Source organism: Lethenteron reissneri, chromosome 48 (genome assembly GCF_015708825.2).
Source record: "Lethenteron reissneri isolate LAM-NWPU_2019-01 chromosome 48, ASM1570882v1, whole genome shotgun sequence".
Taxonomy (NCBI): Eukaryota; Metazoa; Chordata; class Hyperoartia; order Petromyzontiformes; family Petromyzontidae; genus Lethenteron; species Lethenteron reissneri.
This window is the reverse complement of record NC_083826.1, coordinates 9,641,542-9,666,022: the sequence shown is the minus strand read 5'-3', so window position 1 is coordinate 9,666,022 and position 24,481 is coordinate 9,641,542. Positions and strand designations below refer to the sequence as shown.

The following is a 24,481-nucleotide window of genomic DNA, read 5'->3' as shown; positions in this document are numbered from 1 at the left end:
GGTCCGATTCAACACAGTACATAAAATCCGTGATCTGGTTCCGTCTGTAAAAGATTTGATTCCGGACATACAGTATCCTAGCGTTTACAAACTGTGTTTCCTCTGTGGTAGCAGTTACATTGGAGAAACCAAACGACATGTCTCGGACCGCATCCGTGAGCACAAAGCAGACTTGAAACACGGAAGGACTAATACCTCGGCCGTGGCAGATCACTGTTACAATTCAGTGGGCTCACATGACATTGATTTATCCAAGACAGAGGTTTTTTGCAAGCAATCTGGCTACCATGAGAGATTCGTTCATGAGGCTATTCACATATACAAACATAGAGACAATTTCAACCGAGAAGATGGATTCTGGCTTAGCAATCATTGGAAGGATCAAACCATTTCGGGTCCTAATTGATTGTGTTCACGCTGACGGTGACTTTCAGACCGCATTCCATGTTCTGCTCCCCCCTCCTCTTTTTGGAACATAGATGGACTCGTCCATCTGGCAAACTGCTAAATCGCTGTCCGTGGTGCTGACGTTAGAAAAAACGCCACTTTTTTAAAATTTTCTTTCTGTGGATTTCACACAAAATGACGATTGCTTGTGTTTCAGTCGAAACGTCGTGAGAATTTGTATTGTTTTATATTAATATTATTTTATTATTTCCCTTCTACGTGACTTTACCGAAAGAACCAAGAATATGTCTTCCGTTAAATGAACGTCTTCCGAAAGACGTTCATTTAACGTCTTCCGGAAGAGTCTACCGGGATAGGAAGAGGCGTACCTCAACGTGTAACCCAACGTCTTCCGGAAGACTCTACCGGGTTAGGAAGCAAAACAAAAAAAACGGAGACTGCCTCCTCATCGTTCTCAGCGGCGGCTGATCGCTCGCGGAATGCAGAGTTCTGGTACGGGGGCGAGACGGGCACCAACATTGCACAACAAACTCCTGCACCTACGCCAAGTTCGTTCCAAGTTAGATTAATCGCGCGTGAAAGACACTCGCAGGGGCGCGTCTATGTTATAATATTCGCGTATATTTTTTTACGACGTGGTTGTGGATGTCAGACTGGTCTTCAACCCAGGAGCCTGCGCGTCTCGGGGTCCAATCGCTATTTCTTGTAGAATGGTTTGTTTTAAGAGGTTCAAATGAAAACAATTGCAGCGTCAGTGAGGGTTGTTGCGTGTATATTTTGTTAACTGAGGCGAAGGGCTAACGCTCGTTGCGAGAGTTTCGAATGAAAGGCCTCAAGATGGCGGCCAAAGGCTTAGTCAGGCCCAACAATTACACATTTTTATGTTTAAGAATTAAACGTTCTATGAATAATGGTACGTTGCGAGGCACAGTTTTAGGCTTTCGTTTTAACAGTTTATCGTTTATTCTCACATCTGCTGGCGGACTGCTGCGATGTTCCATGACTGCTGTGGTACATTTAAGGTCCCTGCGTCGCTCGCTTTCAGAGCCGCTTGTGCGGCCGTCTGGAAAGCTCTTCGATGTCAGGAAGCCACTGGAGCCGTGCACTTTAACATCCTCCAGATTGAAAACTCGTTTCCGCAAAACAGCTTTTTGTGTTTAGTTTGTTCTTCCCTCGCACCTCCCATAAGCAGTGGGAAAGAAAATCAACATACAAAGGTTTTGGTGGGTTCCTTTAACTCCCTTCAACCTAAACATAATTACATAGTACTTTGTTTTTACTTTAATATGCTCTGCGAGTATGACCGGAGTTTGCGTGATGGATTTTGCTCCTTGATGAGATCAGCAAGGCATTGTGGTTCATTTGTGGTAAGCACTTTGTATGTAATGATTGCGACCTGATAATGTATTCGTTCGGCAACTAGAAGCCAATGTAGCTCGGCGGCCACACAGTTTTTATGATGAATAAAACGTTTCTTGTTTTCACAGGAGCAAACTATTTTCGAGGCAGCAACCAAGGCTATGGGTTCCCCTCGGATCGAAACCTCGACGAGGGCCCGTCGAGCATGATGCAGAACGCGTCTCCCATGGAGCGCACAGGCAAGCAGGGCCTCGTCATGGGCGATGCGGGCAGATCCTTCCCTGAGAAGCGCATCTTCAGCTACGACAGCCCGCGCGAGATGGACTACATCGCCCCCAGGAAGAAGATCTACGAGTACCAGGACAGCGACCACGTTGCGTCGGTCGACTTGAAGAAGCAGATGGGTGACTATCACGGCATGCCCAAAGCGAGTCAGGATTACCACATGAAAACCGGCCCAGGCTACGGTGGAGGCGGCATGGTTGGCCGCGACTATGCTCACGGTTTGTCGGGAAAGTCATCGTCAGACTACCGCGTCCCCGGCATTGCGGAGCGCGGCGAGCACGTGGATTCGCGGCGCATTGGCAATGACTACTACAAGGAGCGGGTGCAGCCCATGGGGGGCGACCCGTACGAAGACTTGGACCCGGGCCCCATCCGCGGACGACCCAAGAGCCCTGGCGACTTCAACACACGCAAGCACGTGGCGCCGATGCACTACGACGCGCCGAGACCCGTGGGCGGTGACCGCTACGACAAGCCCAAGTCTGCGCGTGTTGAGCCGTACGACGCGCGGCGGCCCCTGGGCGGCGGCCCGCACGATGGCGGCCGCCAGGTCGGTGCAGCATACGGCAGCAAGCCGCGCAACCCGAGCCCTCCTGACCCACAACACTACGTATCGGTGGTGTCGGGGGGCCACGATCGCTACAACCAGAGGGAGCTAAGCCCGCGGCAGGCCTTCCAGGTCAGGCCCCGCAGCCTCGAGACGTATGGCACCGTGCATAACCCGATTCGGCGGGAGTACACGCCTGACGGGGGCCATGAGACCAGGCGGCACGCAATGCATCAAGAGCCCGACCAGGAGTCTTTCTACCACAGCCCTGAACTCTACGACGAGCACCAGTCACCACTTCCTCCCGGCCCCGGCAGGGTGGGTGGCGGCGGTAGTGCAGCGCGAAGGCTGGGCCCGCCAAGGGACCGGGACCCCGAAGGGTTCCAGCGACCGAGAGACCGGGACGAGCGGCACATGGAGGGGTTCCAGCGGCCTGGGCCACGTGGGGATGACCGGCAGATGGAGAGGCCGCCCCCCATGCGGAAGCCCTCGAATGCCCCCCCGCGAGATGGATATGGGTACAGGGGCGATCGACCGCTTGCGCAACACGGATATGAGCCCTCGCGTGGTATGTATGGGCAAAAACTCGCTCATTGCATTTTTACCCGTGGTACAGCTACCCCAGGGCCGAGCAAGGCCAGCGTGGCTCAGAAGGCAACATATTGATTTTGCACTGCATATGACTTCATGTGCAATAAACCTCGGGTGAAAATAATTAATCCTGCTCCGCCATACTTGTTGGCTTGTCGGACTAGAATTTCACTGTTTGATTCTGGCTCTACAAAACAAAGTGTTTAAAAGAAAACCAAGCATACCTAGAATAACCTGCGCTGCCGTGGCTACGATGTGACATTGGAAGAGGAGTAGGGGTGGAAACAATTTCTCACGAGGGCTCTGAAGTGTGTTGAATATAGTGGAAACTGTAGCAACTGGAGAAAACCTACACGTGAGTCGACAACACTCACAAGGTCTGATTAGATGGGTCCACAAATAAAATTGCTTTAACGCCATCTCCAGGACATCTTACAGGCCAGCGAGATTTGGAATTTCACAGATATACGTGATCCACCAATCCTTTCCTCCAAATCGATGGATCACAAGCCTGTTGTGTAATACCGTTTGGTCGAAACATCTATGATGTTTACGTTGCAGAAATTTACCAAAATCAGCATGAATGAGAGATTTCTTTATGACTAGGGACTGAGATATGCATGCCTTGGAGTGACTGATTATGCATATTTGTAGCAACAGATCAATTGCGTGTAGTGCTACAGATGCACTTGATTTGTGTCCTAGAAATACAATAATTAGTTCTGTGTATGCTCTCCAACACCCCGGTGTGTTGAAGTAGTAACAAATTGGTAAATTTTGTTAACGCGACAAACCTTATAAATGTTGGGGTAGATCATTGACATTTTTGCAATCTAACCCAAAAAGCGTTATCATAAATTATCAACGATTTTACTGTATGCCGTCAACTGACAGGTGAATGCCATCCAGTGATCTGAGGGAGGCCATGTCGTTCCTGGAGAGTATAGAGTTTATACTGTTGTTTGATGCTGGCTTGACTAAACTTGTGGGTGTTTGCTCACAGGTCCGCCGCCCGAGAGACCGAGGGAAGACCACTCGGACATGACTACAGATATGCTGAGGGGTATGGTGGACTTAATCAAGTCTGGGAAGCTGCCCATCCAGCCTCACCTAGGTGATGACAGTTTACTTATCCAACGAAGTACCTTATTGCGTGGAAATTTATAGCAGCCAAATACTCGATGTGTGCTGCTAAGCAGTAGACCAGATCGCCGCTATCGCTCTTTCGTGGAAGCCCTTCTCTCCCGAGCAATGGCGTGACCGAGCAAGCAGTTACAGGATTGTACCTATACGTTTTGGCTGAGAAACGATGGCAAATTTGCCACAAAATTGCCACAGTGAATAATATTCTTAGGTTTTTTCGGTAAAGTCACGTAGGTAAAACATCAAAATTAATAAAAATAAAATAAAGATCACGACGTTTCGGAGGCAACACAAGTCTCCGTCATCAGGTGGGACCGTCACAGCCAGATTAGCTGCATCAAGTGAGTGAATAATGTTGCCTTGCCGTCTGTACATTTGCACGTGCTAAGCAGTGCGTTCATCACTAAAATTCCATTGGAAAAGGTAACGGTTGTTGGTTCACATTGTATCGTTTAACAATCGCTTAATTCGGTCAAATTCCTGTTACTAAATCACCTGAAATGTGCATGATCTTATAAGATCTCGGAAGCTTAAGTAGGGCATAGCCTGGATACAGCTCGCATGACCGACTAGCATGCACAACACGTTGAAGTTTCTGGGGCTACGTGGTGGGCAGTGCAGAACAATCCATTGTGTTATACCTCCGCTCCCTCATCTATGCTCTGTCTTAACCAGCTTGCCCTGTCCTGAATGCTGACCCCCCCATGACCCTCATGGTGTAGGGATATCCTCATCTAGCAGCTAAAGGGCTCTAGACATACAATTTAATTGCATATGCAAGTAAAAACAACCATGACACAAACTTTATTGATATTACTCTTTGGTTCTTTCGGTTAAGTCACGTAGATAGAAAATTTATAGATCACGATGTTTCGATCGCAACACAAGCAACCGTCATCAGGTGAGACAAACAGCAGGAGAACTGCTGACACTGGAAAAAGAGCTGCTGCAACACGAGGTTATATAGGCTTTAGGTGGGCTCAACCCAAGGGTAAGTGGGCAGAGCTAGACATGGAATTTGTATGTAGATGTAAGAGATTAGCAAGTCAATGTGAGACGGCTCCAGCAACCGGGGGCTGTGCCAATGAGAATATTAGCGTGTCAGTGTCAGAGAACCAGGTAACAAGAACAAAAGCCCTCAAGAGCAACCACGAGGAGAGACCAGCATGTCAACGAGAGAGATACACACGCACAGAGAGACACACACAGAGAGAGATGCACATACAGAGAGACCACAACAGAGAGAGACACAGAGAGACACAAGCACATAGAGACACACGGAGACACACAGAGAGACAACCCCCACACAGAGAGAGAGACACACACAGAGAGAGACAGAGAGATACACACACACAGCCAAATAATCAGAGGGACACAAACACAGAGAGAGACACATCCACAGAAACATCACAGCCAGTTATAGTCTGTTAAAAAACGAGAAGCTCCCGCCATATCGAGGGAAAGGGGCAACGGTAGCTGTGTTCGTGAGACACTTAGCCCATTAATGTAAAGACATTTAACCTGTTCTTCTTGGTTCTTTCGGTAAAGTCACGTAGAAGGGAAGTAATAAAATAATAAAAATAAAACATAATAAAATAATTCTCACGACGTTTCGGCTACAACGCAAGCAGCCGTCTTGCGTTGTAGCCGAAACGTCGTGAGAATTATTTTATTATGTTTTATTTCTATTATTTTATTACTTCCCTTCTACGTGACTCTACCGAAAGAACCAAGAAGATGAATCCCTGCAGTCACGAAAGCTTTAAATCGAAACATTTAACCTGGTGATGTACTCAGAGAGTCGGCAGGTAGGATGGAAACATCACAGTCAGTTAAGACTTTACCTGGTTAATAACGTCCTTCCAATGATTGCTCAATTTGTACCCATCTTCTCAGTTGAAGTTGTGTCTGTGTTTAAATATCTGGATGGCTTCATGAACAAATCTCTGATGATAGCCGGTGGGTTTGCAGAGCACCTGCGTTTTGGAAAAAATAAATTTCGTGTGAGCCCACAGCTTTAAAACAATGAACAACAACGGCAGAGGTATTGGTCCTACCGTGTTTCAGATCTGTGATTTTACTGAAAGAACCAAAGAGTATGGATTCCTGCAGTCACGAAAGCTTCAAATCAAGATTGATTGATATTGGTTCAAATTACCAACACTTCCAAAAATAGATAAATGCGTAGCTCCACTTGCTACCTTGTGTACACGCCGTGCCGTGGTCCGCTTGCCGTCTTGCTGATGGAGCAACTCCCTTCATCCATCGCAGAACCGGAACGGCGCAGCCACAGGGAGCGCATGGTGGAGCCGAGAATTGACTCGACGGTGGAGGCTGCGTCGATCCTACGGGATGTCGTCCACCTGCTCAAGGTGGATAAGATGAGAGGTAGGGTCTCACGCGCGTGTTCACCAGAACCATACTTTGAAGTTCCAGGGTTCAATTTCCGACCCGCAGGTGCCTTTCTGTGCGCAGTTTTTTCTCTCCCTGTTCTGCACGGGTTTCCTCTGGTTTCTCCCAAAAATGTTCCCACGTAAAATAAGATGCAATGTAATTGGTATTGGCCAAACATCCCAATGCTGAAAAAATATCTGCAAATTACACAATTAGGATTACACATCACAAAAGCCCAATTGCAAAAAATTGCCAGGACCCCCCTTAATAAGTCTTGAGGCTTTTTTTTCATAAGCAAAATAATATAGTAATTTAAACGTGCAAATTAGTGTGGAATACCCCATTATCTTTTTTTTCCAAGCACTAGTTAATCTGCAACCTAGATAATCCACCCACAGATGATAAGAGGTTTTAATCAATTTGTGTTATCTTGTGTTTAAGAAACCTAACATCTATGAGTCCAGCGTCATCTTTGTTTCTTCTTCCTGTCAGGTGGCATGGACCGCCCATGTTCCCCTCCAAGCCCTCCACCGCACGGGTGAGTCCTAAGTGTTGTGCTCACTGCTGTGATAACCTCGCGCAACAAGACCCATCGGGAAGTGCCAAATAGAATCCACTCTCAATGTGTTTTCAACTTAGTCGACCTACATTAGCGAGTTTCACAGTGACCATGTGGCTCTGAAGAAATGTCAAGAAGGTGTTTCAACTTGAGTGTATTGTTTGTATGGTGGCTAGGTAGCAGAGGTGGAGTAAGGGGGGGGGGTACAAGAATAAAGCTCTGTCCATACCAGAGCACTGCACCCCATCATCATTGAGATCCTGAGTTGAATTGCTGTAATTCCATGTGAAATAAAGCAGGATTTTCAAGTCAAGCAAGCTGAAGCTGATGGAACAAAGATGACAGCGCATGGGGGTGGGGATGGGGAAACACCCCCACAACACTTGTGTTTGCCCATCACAGCTTTGAAGCTCGACAGACCACTAAAACATCCTGTAAGGAAGTCGTGTGGATGTGTAGTGAGATCTGCTGCGGCGCTCAATTTCATGCGGCGCCTTTTCTGGTGTCTTCCGTCAATGTGTCATCTGGAAGCTTCATAGCCTTGTACCCTCCACTCCTGCAGTGGCAAAATTAAGATGTTACTCATGAAAAATTGTGAAATATATTTAATTTAGATTTTGCCATGCCTTTTCAATGCTGTAAAAGTGCATGTGTTGCTTCCTTTGAGAAGATGAAGTGTGAATTTACGGATTTTCATTTGGTTGAGGGTTTAGTTGTTGGTAGTTGCCATTTCGAACAATATGTAGAACAAATGGAGATTTGATCTCTAACCCTTCCAAATAATTTTCTCCTGCTGGTAAACACATCAAGCTGAGCACAGATGTTCAATGACTGTGAAAAGCTGTTGACTCGTCAGATTTTTACTGTAGTTGGAATTATCTTGACGAGAGAATGATTTCGTTGCAATGCTTATCACCCTTCTGTTTGTCATGTTGCCTTGATGTTCATCTTGCAATTGGGATAATCTGCAGGCGAGCATCGACAAACCAGGACTGTAACGGTCCTTTACAACATGCTCCTTTGACTTGGCGGTCACTGCTCCATTACTCTTGAGCAACATTCATGACAATTCTTGGCATCGAATTCTTTGGGAAGGATTTTTCAATTCAATGAATTTTCTTCATTGTTCCTTTTGGTAGCCCAGCCATTTTGCCAAATGCTATTAAACTGTCACACCTGCTATGACTTGGAAGCTGTTTTACAGTGCTCATGCTGTGTATGTAGGGTTTAATTTTTATTTCCCTCTTTTTGTTTACATTTTATTCAGTGCACAGAGCCAAGTCTCGCCAGCCCTGTACCCCCACCGCATTGTACATCTCAGTCAAACCACATACCCCCATCATCTCCCCTGAGCCTCCCCCCCTCCCCATACAGACTGGCCACCAACACAATAACGAGTGTTGCTACTGTTCCAGGTTTGGATCTCCCCAAGGTTCTTACGATCCCCGCTCTGGACCCGGCCCCTCTGGCTATTTCGGTCGGCACGACGGTCACGGCAACCGGGGACCTCCCCCGGTCCCCCATGGTGGGCCGAGAAGACACGACAGGGGCGGCCGAATGATGGGCCATGGTCCTCCTGGGTCCCCCCCTGATATGCGGGGGGGCCGACGCATGGATGCCCCTCAGTCGGGTCATTATCCTCCTCGTGGAAGAAGTCCCTTCCGGAACGAGCGCAACATCCCTGGGCCCGGCGGCGTAAGTACTTCCTGTTGCTCAGCGATGACCTTCAGGCTTGGCGTCGTGGCCCATCTGCTGGAGGCTGGTTGCCCTCGGAAGTTCACTCAGAAGTCTGCTGGATTGTTTGCCGTACCTCTGCAGCATTGTTGCGGGTCGACAATTGGGCTGGGTTTTTGCTGTGGTTTGTATTAAGTGAAAAACACTGCTGCGTCGCAAAGGACTCATTTTGTACGATCACACGAGGTTTACTTTGGCTTACGTTCCATCTTGCGTTTGCCCGTAAGGAGAGCGAGATTCCAGAATGTTGAGTGGTTTCAGGTTTCCGGGTCCTGTTGTGCTTGAAAGGCTGTGAAGATCGACCTTGTCGTGCACTCTGGCCAAGTGAACATGCAAAGAGAAGCACGCTGCAGCATCGAGACGACAAAGGAAGGAGCTCACGTCTTGCCAGCTGTCCTGTGAATGAAGCCAATCCAATGCACCTTTGGGTTTGGTGTGGGAACGGAAAGGCTGCGTGAGCACCTTTTAGAACTAGCTTGGCAGTACCACTGACTGGTGTGGCACCATTGGAAAAGCAATATGTTTAACAGTTTCGCTTGAATTGCACGGCGATGGATAGTGGAAATGGTTTGGAAACTAGCCCTTATGTGGTGTGACGCTAAGATCGTGAGGTCATGTCATCGTAGAATCATCGAGCAGTTACGTTCACACACTGCACACTGGGAAGAAAAACCCAGCAGTCCAAGAAGATGGAATGTTGGATCATCCAAACAATTGTAATGTTTAAAATTTACAAAGTCAGAAATATATATCGTAGCATCTGTTGCTTTCACATTATTTGAACATTGAAGTGAAAACGAGGATCGGTCATCAAAAGTATTTCAATCACATTTGAATGTGAAAATTTCCATGCGTCTTGAATGTTTGAATAGTTTTGGGAAAAGCCTGGGCTTTGCTCATCTGCAATTGACAACGGAATGTTGTGTGCTCTCTTGTGGAGATAAGGTTTTCAATTGACTTCATATTTTTTCTGTCCTTTCATCGATGTGCAAACATGGACTTTATGTTGATGAGGACTGACTGGTTCCTTAGGTAGATTGTGGAAAGAAAGGCACATTGCTAATTTGATAGACTTTTGGACTAAAACACTCATAAAAGAAAACTGGCCGCTGAAGGAATAGCACAGTGCAGACCATGAAAATCACTTTCTGAAGCCGGAAGTTAATGGATTTTGTTTAGGCATTGAGAAATTCACCCTTTTGAAGGGGATCTCATTGCACAAAACGTACAACGAAAATGGACATCTGGAGCATTGGGTTTTCTCTTGCATCGTTTCACAATTGAGTGATTGCCAGACAACTTAGTCAAGTGCTGATGACCGAGATAATAGCAGTGGAGAGTGTAAAGAGTGTTGTGATGACCTCGATCAAAATATATTCGTTGTCAACTTGACAAGTCATGGGGCCAAGTTTCGTTTGGACTGCCTCTTCTTTCTCTACGAAGGAGACAAGCAGAAGAGGGGTTAACGCGACCTACAAGTGTAGCACGTGGAACTTTCACATAATCACCTTGAGCATCCCTAAAGCTGTGATGTGTCAAGGCGGCTGAAAAACAGTAAGTTTTACCTTTTGTGTGAGTGTGGTGGCGCCGGCGTGCATAATGCCCGCCTCTCTTTGTTTTTGTGCCAAAGAATACAATGCGAATGCCCATGAAACGAAGGGAAATGGATCATCCGATGATGCCGCAGAACAAGCGCATGCGAATTCAAGGTGAGCGCCTCGCTTGCGCGTTTGTTCTCGAGGCATCGCGACGGCCCCTTTTGCGTTCGGCATCATGTCATAAGACGAAGTATCCATTCAAATGTCTTGTAGAGCAATGCAACCATTTGTGTGAGAGAACAATGGGCCATCCAGTTACCTTTGAGGACCCTTGAAGGGACCCCTGTTCCACACAGCATGACATTCAAACTAATTTATTTCATTCTAGGGGTTGAAATGTCACCAAATACATTAAGAACCAAATTAAATGTGTTTTTTGTGCAGTAATTAACCTTCCACTTGAGACCGGGTTTAATTACAGGTGGCTGCCTGCATTCAATCCCAGAATGTAAGTGATTCGGGTAAATAAACATTCGATGGATTTAGTGTTTTTATTAATATAATTCGAAATATTTTTCTTCGTAGTTAATTTAATACCAGTTAACTGGGGTTCTTGGAGCAACATATAAGCTTGATATTTAAGAATTATTTTCTTCGATGCAGGATTCTGCTCAATGTGGATAGTGTCTCCCGTGAAGTGGACCATGATATTGAATGTTTTTTTCGTGTTCACTCGGGCACCTGCCCCCCTTGCATGTGTGTTTTGTTTGTAGATTCTGCGCAAGGATACGGTACACGAGATGAACACGGGGTGGAAGACCGCTACTGGATAAAGTGAGTGTCTGAATATTTTAACAAAAGCTTACACAGGAATCCCCCACTCGTTCTAAAGGGATGTATTGCTGGTAAAATGCGAATTAACTCTAAATTACTTTTGAAGCCACTCTTGGTTTCCCACGGACAATGTTAAACTCAGGGGTTGCGTTCTTTGCCGACATGAAGTGTACAGATGCATAAGGTAACATTTTCACTAATAATACAAATAATTGGGTAAAATATAGTAGTAGGTTTTTACCCTTTTAAACTGGTACAAAACTGACACCTTTATTCAAGGTATCATTTTGCAATAACCACAACACAAGTAGTGAAAAAAGCAAACAAAAAGAAGCAACTCTGATAATGATAATAATATGCACTGTCCTTGAAGTTGATTGGTCCACACCCGAGACGGCTTTCTTTAGAGCCTAGTCCCCATTGGTGTTGGACCAGATGACACCAGAAGGCGTACAACTCAAACACAGTGCTACTTATGTTGTGGTTATTGCAAACATGATGCCTTGAATAAAGGTGTCAGTTTTGTACCAGTTTAAAAGGGTAAAAACCTACTACTATATTTTTCCACTGGTAAAAGAGATCTCATAGTGTAAATGCTTACCCCGAGCTCCCAATACTCTGATATTGCACTGTGTTTGAGTTGTACGCCTTCTGGTGTCATCTGGTCCAACACCAATGGGGGGACTAGGCTCTAAAGAAAGCCGTCTCGGGTGTGGACCAATCAACTTCAAGGACAGTGCATATTATTATCATTATCAGAGTTGCTTCTTTTTGTTTGCTTTTTTTGACTACTTGTGTTGTGGTTATTGCAAACATGATGCCTTGAATAAAGGTGTCAGTTTTCTAACAGTTTAAAAGGGTAAAAACCTACTACTATTTTTTGCCACTGGTAGAAGAGATCTCATAGTGAATTAGGTAAAACTTAGCAGAGATGTTTGTAGAGCTTGCAAATCGAGGCCGCATAGGGTGAGCAGTGGTGGAGTTAATGCAGATGGGTCAGGCCAAGCCGTGGGTAGGCCAAGTATTCTAGCAATATCGCTATAGGTTTTCGCATTATGCGATGTTTCGGATATATGTGTCGTCCATTATTTTGGGAACATTGCCGTAAGAGTAATGTTTCGCACATACGTTATTTAAAAAAAAATCTGCTAAGTTTTTCTTGCATTTCTTAACGAGGAACGCACGTGGTGAATACAAGGACTATATCTTGCGATGTAAGTCCGTCCTCTCCGCACATCGTGCGTACCACCAAATAATAATCTCCACGTGTTCAGCCTCCATCTGCCAGCCCTTCATTTTGTGTGATCACTGCAAACATGTTAGGAAGTCATATAGCTTTAAAAAAGTACAAAAGGGCTTTAGAAATATGACAAAAAACAGCAAATGGTGATGGTGTCTCTGGAAACAAGGCAAAGGAACAGTATTAAATTTCCAGGTTACATTTAAAGTTTTAAAGCATTTTGTTGAAGCAGGTGAAAGGGCAGTTGATGTTGCCAGAATGCTTTGCCGACCCACGGTCTTTGTGAGAACTATTCAAGTTAATGCAGGAAAAAATTCCTGCATGAGCTAAAAATGTGGCACCTTTAACTGTCACCACAATTACTCGTAGCAGAAGTGGAATTCTAGAAAATGGGGAAAGACTGAAGTGCCTGGATTGAAGATAAAATCAGCATAGCGTGCCGATTAGTACATTGATCATCGAGGAAAAAGCTAAAATTTTGAAGACCTCAATGGAAACTTTAGGAGCTTAGTGTGGCTGGTTTACCCAGGTGTAAGCGGTCTGCATCATGTTAAAGCGTCAGGTGGAACTGCAAATGGTGACAGTGAAGCGGCAAGAAACTATCCTCTAACATTTTGAAAGAAGCTATTGAAGAAGTTGGCTAAGTGTTCAAAGTCGATGACACAAGGCTGTATCAGAAAAGTGAATTCCAGCAAAAACATTCCTTTCTAAAGAAGAGAAGACCGCCAAGTTATAAAGCAGCCAGAGATCGATTTACGCTCCTGCTAGGTCGGAACGCTTCAGGAAATTTTAAGCTCTCAACCCCTTTCATCGTTTACCACCTGGGAGTCGGCAAAAGCTGTGAAAGGTCATTTAAAAGAACATATGCCTGTTTTTTGGCAATAAAAAATTGCTCGGGCCATGACAGCGGTTTTCAAGAAGGGTTTATTTAGCATTTCTGCCCAGCTGTGACAGAATATTGCGACAGAATATTGCAACAAAAACAACTTGGCACACAAGACACAGCTCTGCAAACGTGCCTGATGAGTTTAAGCTAATTTGTATCGAGTTAAAATTAATTTTAAAATGAAATTTAACTTGTTATAATATGCAATTTCCTATACTTAATGATATTAGGCACATTTTTTTCTCCAGAAATGGTCGGCTAGGAACGCAACCCCCGAGTTTTGCTTTAGGTAGCATTTCATAGGAACGTATCCCTTATATATAGCAGGAGTTTCCTGTACATTAAACTTACTTGATTAATTTAATGTCTGCTTTCACTCAACACCTAATACGCAAACCATACATTTGTTTTAACAAACCATTCTGAAAGTAAAACGTGTTCCATGTTACGTCTAAACTCCAAAGATGCAATAAATAAGGTAATTTCTTCAATTAAACTTGTGAGCACTAAATGACTTGGTCAAGCCCACGCAGGGCCCCATTAGACACTGTTCACATTGACGTTTGACTCAGCTTCGACACGCGAGCCCACGTGCCGTCGGTGAGGTTAAATCTCGGCCTCGGTGACCTAGAGTGCGCTCGGCCTGTGCCCAAAGGTGCAAGTATGGCTGCTCGCTGTGCAAGTTCTTCACGTACGACGAGAATATCATCAAGGAGCACATGACGGGCGAAAACCACCGGCGCACGCTGCGTGTCGTGGACACCCTCTTCCCCAACGACAAACACATCTCACACTTTCTGCATGTGAGTGCCAGCTTGCTCTGGGATCCGATGCTGATGCAGCCCTCTGGAAATTATAAATCAGAATATTTATTGATACTGGAGTAATCCGATGAGCTCTAAAGCTCCTTTTTTCACAGATGTCCAGTAGGGGCAGGTCAGAACGTTACAGCAACACAATACAAAAACACGATAGGAGTGAAACATATATGAAAGGTAAGAACATCACTTTTAAAATATACAATTAAAACTAAACTTTTTATTTTTACTAGGTAAAACCCACTGACCAATTAGCTTCTCTTTCAGGAGTGACCGGGCCACAAATGATGATAGCTCAATGAAAGAACCTTGACATAGTGGTGAGCACTCTGCTATGAACCTAGTGACCTGAGTTTGATCAACGTCACAACGCTGGGTAGTGTTGGTTATCAGAGACAGCACAGATGGTACAGTACATTGGTATATTTTTCTGCACTAACCTTATGCTGCCCACAATATAGTCATGCAGCCTATATAACACCACCTGTTGTACATGGTGATCACTCATCCAAGTTATTTGCAGGCTCAACTCTGCTTAGCTCCTGAGATCTCAAGAGATTCTGGATGCATTGCAGGTGATTTGGTCCTGGGCTGAGACTGGTTAAGGATAATTATTTTATAAAGGAGAATCTGTCCCATTCCACTTGTGTTTATGCAGTGCCTGCTTGCATACCTGGCAACCCCTTATCAGTGCCTACCTTATTACAGACCAATTCAGGTCTTATTGATCACCCCGTGCCCTTGTAAATCTCAACATTCATCCTACAAAGTCCTATCACAAGGGAGAAACACAAACGGACAAAAATTATGTTACTAAACAAAAACTTGTTATGTATTCAAGTTGATAATTGTCAGTGATTTACTCATGCTACTGTGATCTTGGATGCTGATGATGCTGCTTGCTTGATATTTGGATGCACACACTCATATTGATTATTATTTTTACCCGTATTGAAACGTCTGTACTCCGTTATGGACCTGAAAACTGAATTTCCCTGTACAAGAATACGGGTAAACCGTATGGGTTGACAGGTATGTGCTTGCTTTGACACTTGTACTTTTGTGCATTTTTGTTTCTACCAGAAAAAAATTGAGTACAGGAATAGCAAGATAGTCCCGATGACTCGCAAGAGATGGGAAGAAGACAACAGCCGGCCATTCAACGAACTGATTGATGGTGAGAAACAGTCGGCTAGCTCTTATTAGCTTGTTGTGTCAAGCCCAGATTATTCTTAACAATTGTGTGGATGTGTGTGCACGCTGTGGAGAGCAGCATTGTAGTGGTTAGTGCACTGCCCTGCGAACTGGCGACCCTAGTTCGATTTTTTCTCACGGCCAACATCGGTGACAAATGTCTGAACCGGTCCTGGGATTTTCCCTAGGTTGACTCAGCCTTAAATAAATACCTTGTATGGTGTATAAATGTTAGCACCGGTGTCGGCATAGGCGACTGGGCATGATTGGCCACCCAACCCCTCTTGTGCTCTGCCGACCGTCATAGGTGTTTGCTAACTGCACGATAATAGTACTAACTTCAAAGAGTGTAGTGTTGAGGCCTAGTCCCATGCAAAGCCCCCGGCCTCGCCTAGATTGCCCAGCCGGCCGAGGTGGTACCTATGCAGGCTGGGGCTGTGCCGCTACCCCCCCCACCATCCCCCCGCCCGCTCTACAGTAATAGTATCTAACGGCTATAATAGTAGTATCTACCGACTCTATAGTATTAAGTGCACACATTGGGGTGGGGGGGGGAGAGGATATCGCACTCCGAATAATTTACCTCAACATTGTGTTTTTTTTTTTCATTTTTAACGTGAGTGAGAATTCCCCCCTCCCCCCCCACCGATTGCGCGTGTGTGTTGCTATGGGAACCACGTGTCAGCGTTTCGCGCATGCCCAGATGCGTGCTTTGGCGTGCTCAGTGTAGTAATATAATAATTAATAGTACTAAATTGTTACTTTAACTACTTTAAAGTTGACGAATGTGAAATACGAATAGCGCTGGCTCAGCACGGGGCTTATCGCGTGGTATCTGGCTACTTTTTTGAAACGTAAACCCCACAGTTTGCGAGTTAAATCCGTCGCAAGTTGCATCCACAGATAGACAAAAACTTTCTTTTTTAGGTGAGAAGCAATCATTGCCCCTACTGTGGCAACTTTGCAGGACGTTCCTAAATAAAAGTCATGAGATTCAGCGACGATTTTCCTGAGTAAACAAGCAAAACAAGTTTGAAGATGCTGGGTGTCTCTACGTGGACCTTAGAAAATGTCTCTGGACGGTTTACCATGTATTGTACAGAGTGAAACGGTACCTGCAATCGTCCCTCAGTCTGCATAATGTCCTCGTCCTAGAAAGTCACTAACTTTGCTGCTAGTCATATTGATAAATAAAATTGTCATGAGGGAAAGCTTTAAAAGGTTGGAAACACTGCTGCTCATGGCACTAGCCCACACAGGAATCCCGTGTTCTTTCCACATCCAGGCATAACGCTGCCCGAAGGCTGGATACGCACGGAGGTGGTGCGCTGTCTCGCTTGCCGCCGCTTCCTGCTCCGGGACAAGCTGGAACTGCGGCGCCACATCGCCTCCAGCGTGCACGCCGCTTGCTACCAGGTGCAGCACACAGACGCTCCCCCGCCCATCGCCCCACTTGAACCCCACCTCTCCCTTTCCCTTGGTGCGATGTACTGACTGCTCAAGCTGCACGTCTGCAGTGCGGAACAACTTTAGATAGGGGGAAAGAGAGGGGGGGTAGAGATAGGGGGAGAGAGAGGGGGGGGGGGTAGAGATAGGCGGAGAGAGGGGGAGTAAAGCGCGAGATAGAGGTGTAGCTGAAGGCAAGGGGCGCAGTCCAAGTGTGTTAGACAATGGGGGGAGGAAGGGGGAGATGGGGGGAGAGAGGGGGGGTAGAGACATCTCTACCCTCTCCCCATTGGCTAACACACTTAGACTGCGCCCCTCGCCTTCAGCCCCACCTCAATCTCGCGCTTTACTCCGACATTAGCATTGGCTGCCCCGCCCATGCTGTTTACGCCACACAGCTTTCCTTGCTACTGCCTCGCAACTCTCGTCCTCCGCCCATAACTTTGGAAGCCCTTATAAGCAGTTGCGTTTGGAGGCTTGCCCCCTCTTTTCTCTCCGCCTGATGAAGATCGCTTGTGTTGCGATCGAAATGTTGGGGGGTTTTTTGCTTTTATTTTTACATTCATTTTTATTTTCTTTCTACGTGACTTTACCAAAAGAAACAAATAATAGGCATAGCGTCGTTTTTTAAAGACACTATTCATCGCAGAGAACTGTAGCCACACGACCGCACTCTATGATAACTGGCTCCAAACTGTGCCACACAGCCTCCCGCACGGCCTTGTGGGAGCCTCGGTACCAATAGAGTTGTATTTTTCTTCCGGTGACTAAGGCTTACCATACTGCCATAATGGAACAGCAGAGTAAATTTACGGATGGAAATCTTAAATTCATTCTTATGTCCAGATTATTATTATTGTTTCAAGGAACCAGGGGCATAACTTTTATGTTGTCAGTTGGTAGACATGTTGCTTTCTTCCAATTCACCGAGTGGAGTGGCCCTGAAACTTAGGCATTGCCATGATACTCAGACAACTTGATGACATCTGTTCGTCTTAATAATTAAAACGCTTAATGGGTGAACCTCTTGAAGATTGTGATAGCTCGTCAGAAAAAAAATCTCAAAGGGATGCATCCTAAAAAAAGGTCTAGTTATTTATTTAATTTGCAGCTACATATCTTGGCTGTGACATGAGTTTGTAGCTTTGCTAGTGAGAATGAAAAGCATGGTCACAAGTTCACTCGTGTGACATGTTCCTGGTTTTGCGACTGCCATACATTTTAATGACTACAGCACGACGAATTGACTTTGGAAGACTTGGCCACTTAGATCAGTGTTTCAAAGGTAATTCTGTCATTTTGCTGTTGGCAGGAAGGGATTTTAAATTAGCACACTTGTCATAAATCGACCTTTTGCTTTGATTGCAAAACAAAACGTGGCAAATTAATTCTTAAATCGCATCTTATATCCAAAGTTGTAAATGTTGAGTAGTTTTAGACGTAGGTTGCCCAGTGTGCTCGCTCTCCGTGATGTGTTGTAAACGGGTGTCCGTTGTGCTTTGCCCCTTAGACGTTCACAAACGATAAGAAGAAGGGCATTCAGAGCATGGTTTTCCAGGTCTACGACAGTGCCACCATGGCCCACCGCTTCCAACGCTTCAAGCGGGTGAGTCGCCACGCATTGCTCCATGGTGACGAGATGTTAACTACCTCGCCTGGTATGCAGGAGGTCGTGTGTGTGCGTGTTCATCCCGTGGTTGCGTGGTTTTTTCTCCGGGTCCTCTGGTTTTTCCCTCCACATTGAGATTCGTGCATATAGAGGACTAGCGGGAAGTACCCGGCATTGCCCGGGTCTTAAAAATATTTAAAAACTACTCTTAAAAATCTAACAGCAGTGCGTACTGACTCTGGTGGTACCTGCTTTGATTACAGCAGTGCATACTGACTGTGGTGGTACCTGCTATGATTACGGCAGTGCATATTGACTGTGGTGGTACCTGCTATCACTACAGTAGTACATGCTGACTCTATAGCAGTATTTATCGACTGTATTGCACAAGTACTCACCTGACAGAGTGGCGTGGTGAGGCCTAGTCCTGTGCAGAACCTCTGGCCTCGCCTAGATTGTCCAGCCGGCCGAGGTGGCACCTTGGCAGGCTGGGGCTGGGCTGCTACCCCTGACCCCCCCCAGCCACAATCTCCCCGGCTGCTCTGCAGTAATATCTACGGCCTATAGTGATAGCATCTAGCGACTGTATATAGTAGTAACTGCACACATCGGGGTGAGGGGGGCATCACGCAGTGAAGAATTAACGTCAGCGGTTAGTGTATTTAACGCGAAAGAAAATGTCCCCCTCCCACCGAAGGCGTGCGATTTGGCATGGGCCATCCCCCCCACCAAAGGCGCTTGAGTTGTTATGGCCGTGTACACGTCATAAATCCCTAATTAAAGTAATTTATGTCAAAAAGGAATAGCCCTTGCTCACCGTGGGGCTTACGGCGTGGTACATGGCTCTTTTTTTTTACCTAAACCCCACCGTTGGAGAGGCAAATCGTTCGCAAGCGCGTGAACACACAAACCCACAAACAGACAATTTTTAACTTTTATATAGCTAGATAGATTTGGCTGCTATACATTTCCGCATGATAAGCTATTTTGTTGAGCTATCATTTGTGGTCTGGTCGCTTATGAAAAAGAGCTACATAGCTCAGTGGGCCTTACCTGGTAATTAAAAAATATATAAATTCACCTTTGGGAATCCCTTCCTCGTCCTTCTTTCTCACTTGGGTTGACCCATTTTCCTCCTCATTTCTTGGGGGACTGTCGTACATAAGTGAAAACATTTTTTACAGTGACATTAAGATGAGAGGATCACAATGCACTTTCCGGAAATGCTGATGGTTTTTGCATGATGCACAAATGCTGGGTTGTTTTACAAGTATTTCTTGCTTTTTGTGCTTAGTTTTGTTGTCTTTCACATGCACCTCCGATTTGCATGCTTGGCTACGTACGGTGCGAAAGAAGTTGAGCATACATACGTAGATTTAAAAACTCATGGTTTTTTGGCCCACACTGTTTTTCCATGATGGATTTTTCTCATCGCATACAGATTTGATTAAGCAACGTTGCATGCCTGCGCACGCACATGTATTTTTTTTTTTCCCATCCAGGGTGAAGACGTTTTTGACGAGGGTGAAATGAACGTCAAGAAGGACAACAGCAAGTTGAAAAAAGAGGATCCAAAAGCGAAGAAGGATACCAACAAGAAGTCCGCTCCCGCAGTCGCGGCCGCGGAAACAAAGGTCGTCGCTAAAAAGGGTAAAGCAGATCTGGAGAAATCGGCCAAGAAGAACCCCACGGAGCACAAGGAGTCGGCGGATGGCGTCAAGGTCAAGACGGACGCAGACGGGAAACGGGAGGGTGAAACGGAGGCAGTCAAGGACGACAAGGAGAAGGGTGCAACGTCCGAGACGAGGGGGAAAGAGGAGGGCGCTGCGGCGAAGGAGGAGGAGGAGGAGACCCAAGGGGAGGAAGATGACTTGGGAGATGATTCTGACCTCTTCCAGGAGCTCATGGACGAAGACGAGGGCGAGGGAGGGGAGGACGAGGAGGCTGCAGCAGAGAGCGCCGAAGTGGCGAAGGGCACCAAGGAGACCGGGCAGGAGAAGCAGCCCCCCGAGGGAGGGGCGACTGAGCACAGTGACGAGCTGGGAGATAAGGAAGACCTGGATTACGAGGAGGCGGAGGAGGAAGACGTGGAGGCTGAGGAGGAGGAAGAAGATGAACATGAGTTTGAAGAGGATGAGGAAGATGTTGAGGAGGAAATGGAGGAGGACGAGGAGGGGGGGGAGGAGGAGGAAGATGGAGGCATGGGTGGGGACAAGGAAGACTGTTTGGAGGGGCTTCTAGATGAGCAGGGTGACGAGTTTCAGGAAACGGATGCCCCGACCACCGCCACGACCACAGCCACCACCACAGCCACCACCACAGCCACCACCACCGCCACCACCACAGCCACCACCACAGCCACCACCATAGCCACCACCACAGCCACGACCGCTACGAAGAAGGGGAAGTAATTGTCGGTCTTCAGAAACAAGCGCCTGTTACTCGGTGCCAGCCTTATAAAAGCTGCATTATCGCCCCAAAAGAGCCCTGCTTTTAACCCGACATGGAGAGGCGCTGTGTTCATTGGACCAAGTCTTCATATTCTCCGAGCGTCGCGTACGAAGAGAGTGGTGCCATAGGGGTCATCGTTACTCTCAGCCGTATGAGCGGCGTGCACGCGACACGAAGCCGAGTCGTAGATGGGGATTTGGTGTTAGAATTGTTTGGCGTCCAGTGCGACATTTATTCTTTTGGGGATCGTAGGAAACCCATGAATTCACAATTCGAGGCATGCATTTCCTCAGAAAATGTGAATGTTTTCCAATCCCCCCTTTAAAATATGCTCGTCCTATTGAGAAATAAATGAAATTATAGTTTTGATTGCAGGTTGGTATTGGGTTATGCTAACGTTTCTAGGTTTGAATCCTGAACTACAGCTGTATTCGTAATTGCCGAGGCTTGCAAGACATCCTCGTTGAAATAACATTCATGCAGGAGGCTTCGACTATTAGTTTATTATGAATCCTTAAAATTGTATTGGATTAAAAGCGCAATCCTTTACAATGCCTCGCGATGCGTGAATTCCAATCGCGTGTTTGGTTGCCGTCGGACCCAAGTTTTATGTTGCCTGGTCTAAAAACCCCAATATTTTCTCCCAGCTGTAATCGGACAGGTGTGATGCGTGAGAGCAATATGACCGCGGTTATTCAACAGCCTTGTAAATTTCGATTTAAAGCTTTCGTGACTGCAGGGATTCATCTTCTTGGTTCTTTCGGTAAAGTCACGTTTTATTACTTCCCTTCTACGTGTCTTTACCGACAGAACCAAGAAGATGAAGCCGTGTAAATGTCGCGTTGCATGCCGATGGTACCACAGCACCTGCGACCGTCAAGGTCACTGAGCAATGCAGAGGTTCTGGGACAATTGCGAATTTCATTCTCGGGCGTCCTGGCCCCCTCCCAACGTTAGCAGTGAACCCCCCATGAAAGTCCACCTGTGTGCTGGTTACATCAACACACTTTTCCCGTTTGTATGGCATTGATAAGACACGTTTTACTGGTAGGAACGAAGTGAACCAGCCTACAATAGATTATATCGTCCGTCCGTCCGATGTCCGATTAGGTGTAGCAACATCGCCCCCTACTGCAAACATTTGGCAGGACCCTACAAAAACCTTTAGACTCAGTGAGGCTTTCCTGGCTAAACAAGTGTAACATTCCCTTATAATTCCCTGAGATAGTTTTTTAATTCCCTGAGATAGTTTTTAATTAAAACATTTAAATTAAAAATTAACTCATTCCCTGACATAGTTTTTAATTAAAACATTTCAATTAAAAATTAACTCACAGCGGCCTAAAGCCTACAGCTAGGCCTAAAGCCTAGAAATAGGCCTCAAACTCTCCCTTCGTATCGTACCCCCGCGTGTGTGAAAGGGAGTTATGTTTAACAATGTCACATTCCCTGATGTTTTTAAATAGAAACATTAACATTTAAAGCTTTTACATTAATAATTTAAAATGTAAATTAATAATTAACTCACAGTGGCCTACAGCTAGGCCTAAAGCCTCGAACTAGGCCTCAAACTCTCCCTTCGTATCGTCCGATTCGGTGTAGCAACATCGCCCCCTACTGCAAACACTTGGCAGGACCCTACAAAAACCTTTACACTCAGTGAGGCTTTCCTGGCTAAACAAGTGTAATAATAAATTATGTTTTATTCCTACCAGCCCACCCCGCAGGGACCTGTTTGTTGGTTAATGGAACCGGTGTAGTGCGTAAATGTACACTGGTTGACGGAATTCGATTAATTTGAATGTAAATGGAAAGTGATGTTGGGTTGGGATTAATCTCAATTGTGTACAGCTTTGTCCTTGGCATGTACGTGGTGGGGGTGCGTGTTCGTTTTCCATGAAGTCTGATTGTGGCGAGCAACGCCTGAACTCTGCCCCGTTGTGAGCCGCCACTGCACAGCCTTCAACAGCACTCGTGATGTGAAGTAAACGCATGGGCCGGTCTTGGTTACGCTTGCTTCGCGCAATCGAAATTGGCTGAAAAGTTTGCCCCCAGTTCGTGTTTGAAATGTTTATTCCCACGTGGAGTATGCCACCCATGTCGGCCCTGTGCCATTTCAAGTGGGATTTGCATGCATTGTGCATTCGTTGTCACTCGAGCAGTGCATCAGGTCGTGGACATAACACGACGCTGCCACAATGATTAGAAATTAGGCTCAGGCCACGTTGGACTATACCTCCACGGCTCCTGTCTTGTCCCATTGTGTCTGTGGTCTTGGCCCCTTTTAGTGTTTCTCCATTTCATTCCCTGCCCCCCACCCCCCTTTTCTGATCATCGGGGCGTTATGGTATTGTACTTTAACAAGGTGTAACGTGCTTGGGTTAGCTTATCTTGCCCCATCTCCTGCCACGTCTCTCCCCGAGTCGTCGCCTTCCCGATCTTCTCTCTGTCCCCTCCCTGTGCCCTATCCCGTTTACGGCCCTTTCTCCTTACAACTCCCCCTCCACTGGAATGAACTTCCCTTGTTACATTAAGCATTCCCCCCCTCCACTCCTTAACGTTCCACTCTGTCAAGCGCCTTGAGTGAAGGCGCTCCGTAAATATAAATCAGCCCTGCAATTGCTCCCTATCACGACTGCTGGTGGAAGGGCCTCCACTGGAGGGCGCTCAAAAGAGCTGTGGGTATTTTTGTATTTTGAGTCAGTGAGAGTTACCCACACGTTGGCCTGCACGACTTGTCGATTGACTGGTGAACCCATGAACACTGTTGGGTGGACGTAGTTGGGGGGGTGGGGGGGGATCTATGAAGCTTCTCTTCATTTGCTTTGCCGGGAGATGCGACCGGCGTCCTCTGGAATGCAAGTCCGGTGTGATCACCATTCGCGTCGAGCCGGCATTTCAGTAATGATCCCCTTCACCGCGGGGATTTATCCTGCAGAACGGCAGCACATGGGCAGTGGCGATTTGTATGTTTTTCTATGTCGATGTTTCGTGTGTACTGTGTTTATGTGTCGTGCAAGAGTGAACAAGGGTGTCCTTGCATACCATGTCGTGTCAATGTCAAATGTCGGGTGATAATCGGAGCATGACTGCCTATTGTTGGAAATAAAATGATTTGGGTACAAAAATCGAAATGGTGTATGTTGAACTTCTCTGGTTTATTATCAGCAGTAGATGATTACATAGCATCGTTTATCATGGGACCTTTTTACCAGTATCAAATATGAAAAATAATAGGTTTTACCCTAACAATAAAACAGGTGAAATGGGCTCCAATTAGGCGCACTCACACTTCTTGGGAGGCAACACTTTATTGTTAACACAACACAGGGTGGTGACCACCGACCTATTCTCGCTAACACCACACCACCACTCACTAGCACTGACTCTCCGATACAACTCGCGTGACCCAGCCAGGAGGGCGACTGGTTGGCCACGCTGACTT

The 24,481-nt window shown here is 46.3% G+C and overlaps 1 protein-coding gene across 2 annotated transcripts; it reads left to right on the top strand.

Moving 5' to 3' along the window:
• The first annotated feature begins 763 nt into the window (after positions 1-763).
• On the top strand, positions 764-24,170 carry LOC133354581 (uncharacterized). Of its 2 annotated transcripts, none has more exons than XM_061571529.1 (13): positions 764-900; positions 1,896-3,167; positions 4,194-4,304; positions 6,605-6,721; positions 7,220-7,265; positions 8,702-8,978; positions 10,651-10,729; positions 11,332-11,392; positions 14,174-14,321; positions 15,420-15,513; positions 16,816-16,946; positions 18,487-18,582; positions 20,088-24,170. In XM_061571529.1, exons 1-13 carry the CDS (start codon positions 888-890, stop codon positions 20,994-20,996), a joined length of 3,354 nt encoding a protein of 1,117 aa, XP_061427513.1. In that variant the 5' UTR covers positions 764-887; the 3' UTR covers positions 20,997-24,170. The 2 variants fall into 2 exon arrangements, with proteins under 2 accessions (XP_061427513.1, XP_061427512.1); XM_061571528.1 differs by having other exon boundaries at positions 8,702-8,981.
• The last annotated feature ends 311 nt before the right edge of the window (positions 24,171-24,481 follow it).